This window comes from Procambarus clarkii, chromosome 5 (genome assembly GCF_040958095.1).
Source record: "Procambarus clarkii isolate CNS0578487 chromosome 5, FALCON_Pclarkii_2.0, whole genome shotgun sequence".
Taxonomy (NCBI): Eukaryota; Metazoa; Arthropoda; class Malacostraca; order Decapoda; family Cambaridae; genus Procambarus; species Procambarus clarkii.
Genome location: NC_091154.1, coordinates 15,454,524 through 15,470,996, shown reverse-complemented (window position 1 = coordinate 15,470,996; position 16,473 = coordinate 15,454,524). Strand labels below are relative to the sequence as shown.

Sequence of the window (16,473 nt, the reverse complement as noted above, 5' to 3'; positions counted from 1 at the left end):
GTACACCCATTCCGACTTCCAAAAACAAAAACAGCGTCGAGACGAAGGAGACGCCCAACCGCACCAACTCACCTGCAGAACATAGGCGCTGAAGGGCTATGACGCAAGATTTCGAGTCCGTAGCCGCCGGAGGCGGCCAGGGCGCCCATGCTGGAGAGGGAGCGGCAAAGGAGGCTCCCCACCCTATAACACAGGGAAAAAACCTCGTGACTTCCCCACAGCGGCACCCCAGAACACCCCCAAAGCAACGGGGCACGGAATGGATTAAGAAAAGAGTGAGAGGCGAAGCCCCCCCCCCGAGAGAAAGTGGAAGCAGAACATGTGAGCACACCGCCCGGAACCAAAACAAACTCCCACGGCGCATGCGCAGGACGCGAAAGAAAAGGAGCCCAACAAGGCGAGAAGTAGCCCAACCAGGCGAGAAGTAGCCCAACCAGGCGAGAAGTAGCCCAACCAGGCGAGAAGTAGCCCAACCAGGCGAGAAGTAGCCCAACCAGGCGAGAAGTAGCCCAACCAGGCGAGAAGTAGCCCAACCAGGCGAGAAGTAGCCCAACCAGGCGAGAAGTAGCCCAACCAGGCGAGAAGTAGCCCAACCAGGCGAGAAGTAGCCCAACCAGGCGAGAAGTAGCCCAACCAGGCGAGAAGTAGCCCAACCAGGCGAGAAGTAGCCCAACCAGGCGAGAAGTAGCCCAACCAGGCGAGAAGTAGCCCAACCAGGCGAGAAGTAGCCCAACCAGGCGAGAAGTAGCCCAACAAGGCGAGAAGTAGCCCAACAAGGCGAGAAGTAGCCCAACAAGGCGAGAAGTAGCCCAACAAGGCGAGAAGTAGCCCAACAAGGCGAGAAGTAGCCCAAACTGCTACAAGGAGCCCAAACGGCTACAAGGAGCCCAATAAGGCGAGAAGTAGCCCAACTGGCGACAGTAGCCCAAACTGCTACAAGGAGCCGAAACGGCTACAAAGGAGCGCAAACGGCTACAAAGAGCCCAACCAGAACAGAAGGAACCAGTATGGAGGCAAACTCTGGGACACGCGGGAGGTAAGCCGCAAAGGCCAACCGCACCGCAGGCGAAGAGATGCGGTTAGCCGAAAAACCCCGGAAGACGGAACCGAAGAAACCACAGGGACATGGAACCGAACCCGGGGAGGAGAAGAACCCAAGCCCAAATCGTATGCAGAGGGGGGGAAAGAAAACCCCACTCCTCGCAACAGTAAGCCCCGCTCAGAAGGACAGAAATCCAGGCGGGGCGCAATGGAGCCCAAGGCCCCAAGGCCGCTCCTCCCCAACCCCAGGAGCCTCTACACCAGGCCCCGGGGCTGAGTCGACCTCCAAAGCCCCGGCCCCACAAGAAAAAGCCGGAGCAGCCGAGAAAGCTGGAAGAGAAGGGGCCCACTGGTCAGACCCCAGAGCATCGGCCGGAGGAACAGACTCGAATGCCTCCGCAGCTACCCCGGACAGGGCAACCCCTGAAACTGCCCTAGTCTCAGAACCTCTAACCACGCCCCGACCCCGAAGCCTGCAGATGCGTAGGGGCCGGAAGCAGGAGGGGGAAAAACAAGGGGGGGCGCAGAAGAACCAAGGCCGAAGCGACCAAAACCCCCAAGTCTGGATCCCTACACAAGCGGGGCAGCGACAAACCTGAGCGCATTGCAACATCCTACCCTGCAACGCGCGAGCTGCCTGCACCCACGGGAATTCATCAGCAGACTGGGTGAATGGAGTCACGAACAAGCAACAAAGCTCGCAGGACTCGGGGTCGAATGTGTCACCGACCCAACAGGCAGCATGACGGAGGCAAAAACAAGGAGAGTCACCCTGAGACAAAGGGACAGAGCAACCCTCAACTCGCACAAAGCGAAAGGGGACGCAAGGGTCTCCACAATCGGACCCGAGAGCCCCCGGGGGGTTTCCCAGGGCCCCTAGACTGGGTCTGCTAAGGGTTATCCCAGGCAGGGCACTGCTAACCGGCGCCCCAAAACTATCAAGCAAACTGCTAAAGCTGAACCCACAGGACGTGTCCACCCGTGAGGGCGAAGCAGGGGGTGCCACCACACAAACGAACCTAATATAAGGGGGGAGGGAACACAAGGCAGACCCCCCTACCAGGCAAAAACAAATATAAAAGAAAAACCACACAAGTGGACAACGTACCCAGAGGGAACAGAGCCGGCCGCTGTCATAGGTGAAAACTAGCTACGCAGTACCCTGCACAACACCAGTGCTGTAACTACCACTGACCCCAAGGCAAACAAGGGAGGAAAACCCCCAAACACTCGGGGCGGCCAAACGCCAAGCAGCGAAAAGCCAACAGAGGTAGACCCAAGGTGACTTGTGGAAGGCAACCCCAAGCCCCAAGGGCGGTACTTACAGGGCACTCAGGGAAGGTGACCCTAAGCACATGCAGCCCGAGTACCTGAGAATACTACTCCCAGCTCACACGACCACCGTAAGAGCAGCACTGCAAACAAGTCACAGCACTGAGACAAGACCGGAGCTGGAGCCACACGACTGTGCATTATCCCATCAGCCGAGGAACTGGGGCAGGGATCGCCAGCGCGGGGGTCTGGGGCTCCCCCTTCCCCCTCCCGGGGAGGGGGGAGCTGCGCAGATATGCGGCGCAGCTCGTGTGATGTCATGCTTGTTAGTTCGTTTTCCTGGGGAAGTTCTGTCCACTCGTTTGTCGATTTTTGTTGTTAACCAGAATAGGGGTGTTGTCCCGTCTTGAGTACTGCTCAGTACTCACTTCCCCCTTCAGAGCAGGAGAGATTGCTGAAATAGAGGGAATACAGAGAACATATACGGCACACATAGATGCAATAAAGCACCTAAATTATTGGGATCGTCTCAAAGCCCTCCAAATGTACTCACTAGAAAGAAGACGAGAGAGATATCAAATAATATACACCTGGAAGATACTGGAGGGCCAAGTACCAAATCTACACAGTAAAATAACAACATACTGGAGTGAACGATATGGAAGAAAATGCAGAATAGAACCAGTGAAGAGCAGAGGTGCCATAGGCACAATCAGAGAACACTGAATAAACATCAGAGGTCCGCGGTTGTTCAACGTCCTCCCAGTGGGCATAAGAAATATTGCCGGAACAACCGTGGACATCTTCAAGAGGAAACTAGATTTATTCCTCCAATGAGTGCCGGACCAACCGGGCTGTGGTGGGTATGTGGGCCTGCGGGCCGCTCCAAGCAACAGCCTGGTGGACCAAACTCTCACAAGTCAAGCCTGGCCTCGGGCCGGGCTTGGGGAGTAGAAGAACTCCCAGAACCCCATCAACCAGGGGTTTGTTTTGTGGCGCTTACCTTTCTGGGTGCCTGTCCCGGTCGATGGCAGATATAGAATACTCCAAATCACATGTGCATTTCTATGGGCCATTGCTCCCCGTGCCTCTCTGAGGGGGCCAGGTTCTGGCTCATGGTCCCCGGTAGGCCTAGAACTCCACCCACATCAACCAATGCAAAATAGTTAGGGGTATCCATATCAGCCATGGATAGCTCCGGGGAGCCGTAGGGGCTCCCCCCAGAAAAATCTATTGTGTTTGTCCACAGTATGTTGATAACGCAGAAAATAAAACACCGTTTCGTTTTCTAATTCCGACATTTAACCACCAAGCTGGGCAGAGCGCCTTGAGGCACTCCGAGAGTTGCGCTATTTTTTTTTAGGCTATATTTTAATGTTTTTTAATGTTTTCATCACTCTGTGTTTTGAAATGAAAATAGTTGAGTTTGGAAACATTTTGACATTAACTTTACCTGAACATTTATAAAAACAAAAATATGTCCTTAACAATTACATTATGAAGTTTTTGCCGAAACCAGATGCGCAGTGCGGTGGTTAATGAAACCATCTCCCCTTCTATCTCCTCCATGTGCTGTTTTTTATGTCTTTTGCTGAAAAATATTTTAATGGGCAACTATTATGACCAGGTATGGTCTCTATAATAAAAGAGGGCTATTTTGATCAATCAAACCAATTGTGTTAAGTGTGGGAACAGTTAAGCCTACAGGGCTGCCAAGGTCATGATGAATTTATACCATATAAGCTACTGTCTGGTTCCACGAGACGCAAGTCTGAGAAATAGTTACGGTAATCATTAAACAGCCAGAAGATTATATAATATGAAATATCATTTCTAAAAGATTGTTGGTGGTAAAACAATTGCAGAGTCTCCCCATAACTGTACGAGATTTGGGCAGTCAGTGGCACCATCACAATGCCGTTTTCAATTTATAGCCGACTGGCAGACCTGCTGGGCGTGTTGTGTGTAATGTTAGAATTCTTATGGCAGTAAAGTTCATTTACTTAATTATTTACTGCCCACCACTCTTGTCCATGTATTGTAGATGCAAGTCTTAATCTCTATCAAAGGGGAAATAAATGTCAGTAGGCAATGCACAGATTTTTTTTTATTGGTAGTGGATTCTGTGATAATAAAGCCAATAATTACACCTGCTTGTTTATACTGTATTCAGTGTGTTGGGGACTGTTGTATCTCTGGTGCGTTGACTAATTGCCGCCAGGTGCATCTCAATGTAGCAGCTTTAAATAGCAGAATAGTTTAGGTATTAAGGCAGTAGCAAGCATTTGCAGCACGAACCAGTAATTATAAAAATGTGCCAAGCGGGAAAGAATATGTGGCACTGTGTGTTAGATATTGAAAAAAAAACCAGCGTTGAATATAATGAAATGCCATTTTCTGGGCGAGACTCGGAGGCTCCAAGAAGCTATCCAGACTGATATGATAAGTATCCACTCAATTTAAAGGCCTCTTATATACCGATCTGCCGGAAATAACGACCGGTTTGGGAGACCGGTATCTAGAGCCTCATGACGGTTTGGCGGTCGAAATTACCAAAGGTCGGTATTGGGTTTGTTTTTTGGTCCTCACATGGCAAGCAGGCCACCTACCTCTATTAGTCCCCTCCCCCACTCCCTCACTGAACCTCTCCCGCTCTCCCCCACTCCCGCTCTCCCCCACACCCTCACTCCTGCTCTCCCCCACTCCCTCACTCCTGCTCTCCCCCACTCCCTCACTCCTGCTCTCCCCCACTCCTGCTCTCCCCACTCCCTCACTCCTGCTCTCCCCCACTCCCTCACTCCTGCTCTCCCCCACTCCCTCACTCCTGCTCTCCCCCACTCCCTCACTCCTGCTCTCCCCCACTCCCTCACTCCTGCTCTCCCCCACTCCCTCACTCCTGCTCTCCCCCACTCCCTCACTCCTGCTCTCCCCCACTCCCTCACTCCTGCTCTCCCCCACACCCCCCCCAAGACCCTTCAGGGAAATGGCTCAGTAGATTGCCAGCCAGCCAGAGACAGCCTGGAGAGTCTCCATCTAATACAATAAAGCATTCATGAAACAAGTATTTTATAACTTTTTATTATCCTAATAATATTACTAAACAAAATCTGCAACCAGAAATATATATGATGATGTACATACATCCAGAATTTAAGAAACATCTGGTTAACTGGGTCAAGTGTGTTAGGCTTATCAGTGAGCCGGTCCTTCCCCACCATCGATACACTTCCCCCACCCTACAACCATACACACACACACACACTCCGTTTCTCCTCAACTCAACACCCATCCCTCCCTTCCTCCATCTCTCTCTCTCTCCCTCCCTCCCTCCCTCCCTCCATCCTTCCATCCTCCATCCCTCCCATCCCTCCCTCCATCCCTCCCTCCATCCCTCCCTCCATCCCTCCCTCCATCCATCTGTCACTCCCTCCATCCCTCCCTCCCTCTGTCCATCCTTCCATCTATCTCCATTCTCTTCCTCCCTGCCTACCTCCCAGCCTCTGCCTGCCTGCCTCCCAAGCTCTGTCTGCCTGCCTGCCTCCCAGCCTCTGCCTGCCTGCCTGCCTGCCTCCTATTCTCTTCCTCTCTGCCTACTACCCAACCTCTGCCTGTCTGCCTCCCTTCCAAGCGCTGCCTGCCTGCCTGCCTCCCATTCTCTTCCTCTCTGCCTACTACCCAACCTCTGCCTGTCTGCCTCCCTTCCAAGCGCTGCCTGCCTGCCTGCCTCCCATTCTCTTCCTCTCTGCCTACTACCCAGCCTCTGCTGTCTGCCTCCCTTCCAAGCGCTGCCTGCCTGCCTGTTTTTGTCTGCCTGCCTCCCTGTTTTTGCCTGCCTGCCTGCCTGCCTGCCTACCTCCCAGCCTCTGCCTGTCTGCCTCCCTCCCTGCCTCCTTCCCGAGCTCTGCCTGCCTGCCTCCCTCCCTCCCTGCCTACCTGCTTTTTCCTGCCTGCCTGCCTCCCTCCCTGCCTCTCCCTCCCCACCTACCTCTCAGCCTCTGCCTGCCAACATTTCAGCCTCTCCATCCCTGCCTGCCTGTCCATCCACCCACTAGTCAGCCATCACTGACACAATGAGTGCATTTGGAGCCGACATGGTGCACGGATGTTCCTTGATTGTGCAGATATGTCCAACAAAGTCACAGAATGAACACAACAGCCTCTTGACAAATCAAAACAATGTGCCGTGAATCTGTGACATCACAGGGTAAAAGGCACTAGAGTGGTGGACCAAGTGGATGTCTATACAAAATATATCTTACCTGAATGTTACTTGAAAAATTACCGACACTTAACTTCGGAAATACCAGAGCTCCGGAAATAACAGCCAGGGTACAGCTCCATATAGGTCGTTAAATCGAGTGGATACTTACAGTATTAGTCTTTGGTATCAGTCAATGTGCATAGATTTCTAGGCCTACCAGGGATCACGAGCGGGAACCTGGCCTCCTCAGAGAAGCACGAGGAGCAATGGTCTATAGAAACCCCCTGTGTGGTTGGAAGCATTCTATGTCTGCCATCGACCGGGTCTGGCACCCAGAAAGATAAGCGCTCCAAAACAAACCCCTATTCTGGTTAAAATATTGCTACCGAAAGCCAAACTGGTGGACAGAATGCCCCAAATGAAAACTAGCAACTAGCATGACGTTACCGCGCCGCTGTCTGCTCAACCCACTTACGAAAGCCCAAAGTTCGGCTTTCGGTAGCAATATTTTAACCAGAATAGGGGTTTGATTTGGGGCGCTTACCTTTCTGGGTGCCTGACCCGGACGATGACAGACGCAGAATGCTTCCAACCACACGGGTTTCTATAGGCCATTGCTCCTCGTGCCTCTCTGAGAGGTCCAGGTTCTGTCTCGTGGTCCTCAGTAGGCCTAGAACTCCATACATAAAATCTAATATATCCATATCAGCCTGGACACCTCCGGGGAGCCGCAGGGGCTCCCCCCCCCCCCTCCAAGAAAGGCACTGAATATCACTCAAGATGCCAAAATGAGAAAAAGACAAAGTAGGTGCTTTATGTGACACAGGTATCATGTGACAAAGTAGGTGCTTTATGCGACACAGGTATCATGTGACTTTGTGCGCTTTATGTGACACAGGTATCATGACACTTTGTGCGCTTTATGTGACACAGGTATCATGTGACTTTGTGCGCTTTATGTGACACAGGTATCATGTGACTTTGTGCGCTTTATGTGACACAGGTATCATGTGACTTTGTGCGCTTTATGTGACACAGGTATCATGTGACTTTGTGCGCTTTATGTGACACAGGTATCATGTGACTTTGTGCGCTTTATGTGACACAGGTATCATGTGACTTTGTGCGCTTTATGTGACACAGGTATCATGTGACTTTGTGCGCTTTATGTGACACAGGTATCATGTGACTTTGTGCGCTTTATGTGACACAGGTATCATGTGACTTTGTGCGCTTTATGTGACACAGGTATCATGTGACTTTGTGCGCTTTATGTGACACAGGTATCATGTGACTATGTGCGCTTTATGTGACACAGGTATCATGTGACTTTGTGCGCTTTATGTGACACAAAGGCATCACATTCACCAAGGAGTCTAGCAAGAGACAACCTCTAGCAGGGTCAGATTCCCCAATAGGCTAGGGTTCAAGGCCAAGGGACCGCCAGCACCAGGGTCCTTTGCAGCACTTATATATTAGTGCCATAAAAAATAACATATCAAATAATGCTTGGAATAATCAATTAGCCACAGCTGCCCAATTATTTTTTAATTTATTTCCTGTACTGTACACGTTGTTCTGAGCGTTTTAAACATTTCCTATAACGTTTCACACAAATGAACAGCAGCAGCAGAGTACAGCGTATTACTGGTTTTTATTTGCTGCTCAGTCAAGAGGCATTCTGTACACACAAGTGATTGTTACAATTAGTTGTTGGAAATTTATACCAAGTTATTTCTATAGAAAACTATACATTATGTGTATTATAACTAAGTGAAACATTGAGTGAATTATCTCAATATGTATTAATATCTTAGTGAAAGATCTTATAATTTTTGGCTGCTTTTATGTATAGTTATTTTCTAGAAAATAGAATTAAAACTTTTTAAGTATAGGAATATGGTCTTAATGTATTCCTCTGCAAAACTGTGCATAATATAACTTTGATAATTAATCATTACATATTATCACACGAGCCATCTACAAGTACAGGGGTACCTCGGTTTAAGAGTTTAATCCATTCGTGGAGACAGCTTGTAATCCGAAAACTCGTAAACCGAAGCTAATTTCCCCATGAGGAATAATGGGAAATGAATTAATCTGTTCCCGACTACCCAAAAACCTCACTTCAAACTAAATTTTATATCTAATTCATCCAAATCTATACTACAAAAGTATGTTCAAGTTATTACTTACCCTTGCTGATGACTCCTGTTGGCATATGGAAGATGGGGAGGAGGAGAGGTGTTACTGTATGGAAGGGGGGTCCCCTTCCATTATAACATCAGGCAGTAAAGATTTTTCTGGAGTGCAATCTCTGGCACATTTTGCCTGCCTACCACTAGGTCATGGTTGTGGCTCACTGCTCTATTTTCTCACAACGATAACGATCCATTGAAGATTGTTTTTCCCTTCTTTGCAACACTTGTCTGTAGTAAGATATCACATTGTCACTTAAAAGGTCAATGCAACGGCCTGCTACAGCTTTATCTGGGTGAGTTTTTAACAAAACTTTACAGTTCTTCCCATACTTCACACATTTTCTTAATGAGGAAGGGACATCCTCTACTGCTTCTACTCGCAACTATTTTCGTAGGTTGAACCTTACCACTGGCTTTCTTGGGACCCATGGCGAGATAACAACAACAACTTTTATGCTCAAATGGCCAAAAATTCGACAAAAAACTAAATCCTTGTGAAGAATTCAGGTGGAATAGTCACTGGGCGCAAGGCTCTGGTAAACCGAGGGGCAATCGCCGTGCCACCACGCGTTAGGTTGGCCTGTACGCGTATCAATACCCTCGTATTCCGAGGCAACGCTCGTAATCCGATGTAAATTTTCTGAGCAAGTCCTGCTCATAACCCAAAAAACTCGTAAACAGGAACGCTCGTAATCTGAGGTACCACTGTATGCGTTTAGTCTTTGAATGGCCATACTGACCATAGGATGGGGCCCATTTAGCTCTTTTTGTCCAAGGCCCAAAACCCCAGCGTTGAGTGCACTGAAATGCCAATTACTGGAAAAACCTCAGCGGCTCCCCAGAAGCTATTTTCCTGAGAATGCTTCACACTAAAAGGTCACATCAGCCGCGGCTGATTTGGTTTGGCCTATCGGGGACCAGTGCAAGAACCTGGCCCTCCAATCACAGAGGTGCAGAACCTGGCCCCCCCCCCCAATCACAGAGGTGCAGAACCTGGCCCCCCACAATCACAGAGGTGCAGAACCTGCCCCCCCCCCCCCATCACAGAGGTGTAGAACCTGGCCCCCCCAATCACAGAGGTGTAGAACCTGGCCCCCCAATCACCACATAAAGAATATTGTGCAAGGAGCCTATGCTATGCTTTCTAACTTCAGAATTGCTTTTAAATACATGGATGGCGATATACTAAAGAAATTGTTCATGACTTTTGTTAGGCCAAAGCTAGAATATGCAGCTGTTGTGTGGTGCCCATATCTTAAGAAGCACATCAACAAACTGGAAAAGGTGCAAAGACATGCTACTAAGTGGCTCCCAGAACTGAAGGGCAAGAGCTACGAGGAGAGGTTAGAAGCATTAAATATGCCAAAACTAGAAGACAGAAGAAAAAGAGGTGATATGATCACTACGTACAAAATAGTAACAGGAATTGATAAAATCGACAGGGAGGACTTCCTGAGACCTGGAACTTCAAGAACAAGAGGTCATAGATTTAAACTAGCTAAACACAGATGCCGAAGAAATATAAGAAAATTCACCTTCGCAAATAGAGTGGTAGACGGTTGGAACAAGTAAAGTGAGAAGGTGGTGGAGGCCAAGACCGTCAGTAGTTTCAAAGCGTTATATGACAAAGAGTGCTGGGAAGACGGGACACCACGAGCGTAGCTCTCATCCTGTAACTACACTTAGGTAATTACAGAGGTGCAGAACCTGGCCCCCCAATCACAGTGGTGCAGAACCTGCCCCCCCCCCCCAGGATCTGGAATGATGTTCTTTTTTTTTTCAGTCAAGTGCTCATTCTACCACTGCTTGCATCTTTGTGAATAAATGGTATACCATTTGTTCCATTTATCTCCCTCCATGTTTTCCAATTTCCACCCAATCTCAAACACTTTTTCAACTTGTTTCCAGAGCTTCTGCTTCTTTTGTGTGTTTTTTAACTGTTGACCTGCCCTCTGGGGGCGATGCCCACACAAAATACTCGAGGCCATCTTTCAGAACTTTTCATTCTCTCTTTTTCTTTGTCTCTCCTGAATTCTGGTGAGGTGGCTCACGTCAAATCACGCCCACACTGTTTCCTGCATTGATCTTTCTCACTGGTCTTCTTCCATTTCTTATGATTCCCTTTGATGGTGATATGATAGCCATATCCCCATCCTTGTTTACTTTTGCTCTCCTCTTTCCCTTAGTGGTGATTTGATAAGGCAGTCTGGAATCTTTTACACTCTGTGCTACCCTTCCCTTCCTGTCTAACGTCTCTCTTCCACATTCCCTCCTTTTACCATGACAATAGACAATGGTCTCTGCTCTGTTCCTCATTATGCTTCTCATGGCATGCAGAAGTGCATTCCTTGGTGGCATTCAGACTGTGCTTAGGCTGTATGCTGTAAGCAGGAAGGCTGAAAGTGGTAATGGCGCAGGAATAAGTCTGAATCTTTTATTTTGTTTCAGAAGAGTGCAGAGGCCCATAGGGCCATGTGCATAGATAAATATGAGAATTGGAAATCCTAAATATTCACTATTACTCCTAGCGCCCCCTCTCTCTCACACCTGGAATAGGGTCCATAAGGTTGTAAGTAAATTTATTTCAGACTTATTTGTTGTTTGTCCATCTCCCTGGCTCTGTTGTGACAGAACTGGTGTTGGTAGATAATGGAAGAGTTGGAACACAACTGGTGTTAGAAGGGTTTGCATTTTTCACCTATTAGCTCTGGTGCTCATCTTCTTCCTTCTTTCCAGACTCGTAAACACCTTCTTTAATCTTGTCCTTTGGACTGCTTCACTCATGTCTGCCTCCCTTATAATGATCTTTTCGCCCTTTCTAAACTCAGTCCACGTTGTCGCTCTACAATTCGACGGCGGCAGGCTCATACAGTCAGTATCTTTTGGAGTCCAGCAAAAATATTTTCATTCTTCCATATTTCCATTCTCACCAGCAGATGAGAGAAAAGGTTGTACAAAGACCCTTCCTCCTCTTTACAGTATTTGCTGGGTATCTTTTATCTTATCTGGGTGTTTGCTTTGGTACCAGATTGATTAATATGCCAGAAGTGATTAATATGAATCTTGTGTGGTTCCTGAAACATCATTGTTACCTCTCTGCCTCCCAGTTATGGCAATCTCCCACTTTTCTGTCCAAGCTTCCACTCTTATCGCTCATTTAAAATGAGGATTGGTGCTGCTCTCTTTAACTTTTTCTTTTTCCTGTATGAAGTGGTGTTCTGAGCACTACTCTATTTTTGGTTGTCCTGACAATACACTGCAGTCACTGTAACGACCCCTCTTACCTCCAATGTCAGCTCCAACTCGAGTATGGTAACGTGTCATCTTGAGCCACCAATCATGGCTTCACGTTCTCTATGTCAAAGACTTATGCTTAACTTTTATTCAGAGGCATGTCATCCCTCCTCACCTCCACCCCCACTGTCACTCTGTGGTAATCCCCTTACATATAGAGATACTGCCAAACTTTTGGCAGTATCCCTTGGCCTTGGATACCTGTAGGTCTTTAACACCTGAGGTCTAGGTTTGCTCATGTTGCCGATCTCCGAGCCGCATGCTCCAAGGGACTCCCTCGCCTTAACACTTTGGCGTGCCCTGCCCGCCACCCCTCAACTGTGCGATTTGGGTCCCAGAGTTTCACGGGAGCGTGCGTTAATTCTGAAAAGTGTATACTCTCTTCAACTTTGTCACCTTAATTCTCGTCCTACGAGATTAAATTTGGTATCATTGTGTTTGCAATAGAATTCTCTATAGCACTAAATGCATATAAACTCCAAAAGCCCAGCTAATTACCTGCAGCAAACAGAGAAAGTGCAAACGAGTTACCCAGGAGCGCGCAAAAGCGATAAAATGTGTTCACTCTTTTCACTCTGGTCACCTCAATTTTCGTTCTAGGTCTTTCATTTTGGTATCAATGGGTTCGCAATAGAATTCTCTAGAGGAACATTAGCATATAAAATAAAAAACCTGGTCATGCTCCACCCGCCGACGAGTTGAAGACGGCCACGCGTTAACTGCGAGTGAGCGCCCAGACACCTTCCAGCTACACTCCCAATTCCTGCCCACAAATGTTTAGTATTTAGTATTTTAGTATATGTATTATTATAGTTTAGTATTTTTTGTGTAGTAGTTGTACATCACATAAGCATTGTAGATAGCCATTTGCACAAAATAGATGGTCATTTTCATCGTCCATTTGTGAGTTTTCCTTATGAAGTGATAATATTTGATCATTTGGTCAAAGTGATCAACACCTTTCATGTTTGTATTGTAGTCACAGATTGCATTCGCTTTGTTGACAGTTACCAAACAGTCCCAAAAAAATCGGATAAAAACCTGATTTTTGGCAATTATTTTAGTGGATGACGCAATGCTGCGTCATCCCCGAGATTACCAACAGTAAACGGATGACGCAATGCTGCGTCATGCCCAGACTAAAGTGTTAAGGTTTGCCTCATACGTCCTGGAGTGGGAGAGCTGATAGACACAACCGCCTCTATTTGCACAAGTCTTTGGTTCAGTCTAAACTTTATTATGGCTGCCCTGCATATTCCTCAGCCTCTCCCATGCACCACTGATCATTATACTATACGGTATGTGCTTGTACTCTTTCCTTATTGTGGGGAGGAGGGGGGGGGGGGGTCACACCCTGTGCAAATGCTAATTTTGGGATGCATAAGGCACTGTACTTCATGTATTTAACCAGTACATGAAGTACAGTCCTTGTAGGCTAATCAAAAACACTAGGAGATATGAAGTTGAACCTGGCAGGGCATTTTCAAATGAAACAAAATCCCACCTTGAACTAATTGTGATCACCCCACATAATTAGATGGAATGAAGCTCTTCTGAATCAATATAAAAAATATTAGCATCACTGACAAACGGCCTCGGTACATTATACAGTAATGACAAATTATACACTGTTCATCGACATCAAAGCACTGTAGGTTACAATTAAATTATATGGCACTAAAACTTATTCTTTCATAAATATTTAGGGCAACGTCTTTTAATCATGAGAAACGTAAGTATTATATATATATATATACTGTACCTCCGCTCCTGCAGTACTAATGCTGCTGCTTCATGGTCCCCCTTCCCTTCGCAGCCCTCTGATGCCTGGCCATTATCTGGCATCTCTCCAGCAGCTCGGAACAGCATTTCTTCCAAGCTTCCAATCCCGTCTAATACTGACCCAGACATTGTCTGTTCAAGATTAAAAATGTTAATTATATATGTAAATTGTCAAATAAAATATTGCCTATTTTATGATAGATAGTATATTACTCTATGGAAAACATACAGTACAGAAAAATAAAATTTGAGCTTTAACAATCTATTTCGTGAACCTGCCGACTTGAATCCTGGTGTCAGAATCCATATTGTACCGTATTTATCTTTAGCAGATGAACAGCTGTGCATGGCTCAATAGAGGCTCTGTTGATCCATTTCAATCATCTGGAGTACATATTTGCACTTCACCAACGCACCAAAGCTATTTCATTACAAATAGTGAATAGAAATATATATGTATTTTTCTCAATTTAAAAAACAATTAAGTGTGTCCAAAACCTGTGGGAAATACGATGCAGCATATAATTCCTGTCAATGGGAACAGGAAGCTTGAACATAGGTTTATTGCAGTCCTTCCTAAACCATCTACTGACAGGCCTTACTAGGATGCAACTTGCAACAGTTTTCTAGCTTCCAGAGAAATTTGTTGTGCTTTCCACATGTTTCATATATCTGTACTTTATCAAACTATCCAAGCTATTTCATAGATTACAACAAAATAAAAAAAAACAGGACGAGGCTGGGGAACATGCATCCGACCCGGCTGTTGGCATTAGAGGTCCCACCTTGACTAACAGTAGGTGAAGCCCTGGCCCGACCAAAGTGCTGTGAAAGGAGAGATCGATCTCCTGTACACACAAGTCAGACGTAGGACGGCAACCTACAGCTGTAGCCAACAAAAACCAAGAAACACTTCCAAGAAAGTTAAATTAGGGGGCATTATTAGGCATATGCTTGAGTATTTATACATTTTTGTTTTGTTTTGCACTTTTACACAGATCCAAGGAGATGATGTCTTCCGACTCTTGTTGACAAGTTTAAAACCTTCCCTACCCATATTCCTCTTAAGCCTTATCCTACTAGTTTTCTCTGAATCCCTTCCCTACCCATATTCCTCTTAAGCCTTATCCTACTAGTTTTCTCTGAATCAATCAGTGCACAATCAGATCCTTAATTATCCTGGAAAAAAGTCAGTAGTTGGCCTACAGTTAGAATTTGATAGGCCAAAGTATAAGTTTCTCGTCCCCAACACCAGGTACTCATTCAGTTTTGCCGACAAGCTTTCCACCCTCTAAGAAATAATAAAATGACAAATTAGACACAAACTGTTAATAACACTAAAGATTATACAATAATTTCATTATTATTGCACAGAGTAGATTCAGTGTTATGAATCTACTCGATTCATAACTATGACCCTCAACATATCAGATTAGTTATCCATAATGAATAATACCTTCTCTGGCGATGAACCGCACCACTGGACACCTGTTTATGGTGACGTCAGCTGGCAGTATTCTCAGCAAAAGCTTGCCAATACCGAGGGAAACTCCGTCCTAATACCGCCAGCTCCGTGTCGCCAGTGAATCAGCTGTGTTTACATTATCAGCGGCCGCTGTCCGAATGCGCGATGTGACCTCGACTTCAATACAGTCTAATTAACTGCCTAACCCACATGTTCGTACGCGCGTTGCAACCCTGACTTAGTACAGTTTACACTGCGAGACCCATATTCCATATATACATTCAAATTTTTATTCAGGTAAAAGTACATACATAGAAGATGAGTTACACAGATAATGTTGGATTTATAGATAGAGCTAACATGACTAACTTTCCTGTGAAATGGGGATATTAAATGTACTTTTAGCTAGGCAATTTCTAATGCTGACCCACTTATTACACTGTGAATATTGAATTAAACAAAGTCCCCTAATGGCTGACTGCTAACAAACTTATCCTCAATATTGACAAAACATTTTACATATTGTTTGGTAACATTAAGTTGTAACGTACGATTATGTTACGTTGTTGGGTTGATTAGATACACAGTGTTTAGTGAGTTTTGTAACGGTTCTATTGTTACGTAAAGTATGGTGACAAAATAAACACAGACACTAAATATATATTTGGTCGAATATACAGAAGTACACAGGTGATACTTTGGTGTGAGTTGAGCGCACTGAGCGTCGGTACAGTATCTCGCAAGTGTCTGCTCTAGACCACACTTGAAAGTAGACTCTGGTTAATGTTTGCTATTCTGCTGCTTATATGCTCGGGCAACACCTCACCGTGTTGCCCGGGCAACGCCTCACCTCATTCATCTCCAAAGGTTGTCAGGAATATTAACAAAGCATTTGGAGCAAGTATATTATTGGGATAATCTACTCGCTACAGAACTCCCCCTCCCAGGGGATGAAAGGAAAAATACTCGATCAAGGAACTTAGCTGGTCGGTGAATTGTACGCCCTGCTCGCGTTACATAACCATCAAAGTTAACTTCCTCCTCTTCGCTGATGTCATCTAACTGGGGTCGCACAGGATCGTCCGTCGTCGTAGGATCAGGTTGTGGTGCGGCTGGTGGGTTGTAGGGTGGGAGGTCGTACAGGATCGTCCGTTGTCGTAGGTGGCGGTGCTGCTGGTAACTGTGGTCGAAAAGTGAACTGCGTAGTCGGCGGATGT

The 16,473-nt window shown here is 46.5% G+C and overlaps 1 protein-coding gene across 1 annotated transcript in view; it reads right to left on the bottom strand.

Moving 5' to 3' along the window:
- Window positions 1-15,419, bottom strand: part of LOC138373553 (DNA-binding protein Ets97D-like) — a 514,987-nt gene extending 499,568 nt beyond the window's left edge. Inside the window, exons 1-2 of the mRNA XM_069339774.1 lie at window positions 15,248-15,419; window positions 13,772-13,923 (exon numbers count right to left, since the gene is read on the bottom strand). Of these exons, the coding sequence (XP_069195875.1) occupies window positions 13,772-13,920 (149 nt within the window). The 5' untranslated portion in view covers window positions 13,921-13,923; window positions 15,248-15,419. The remainder of the gene's footprint in view (window positions 1-13,771; window positions 13,924-15,247) is intronic.
- Window positions 15,420-16,473: the final 1,054 nt, after the last annotated feature.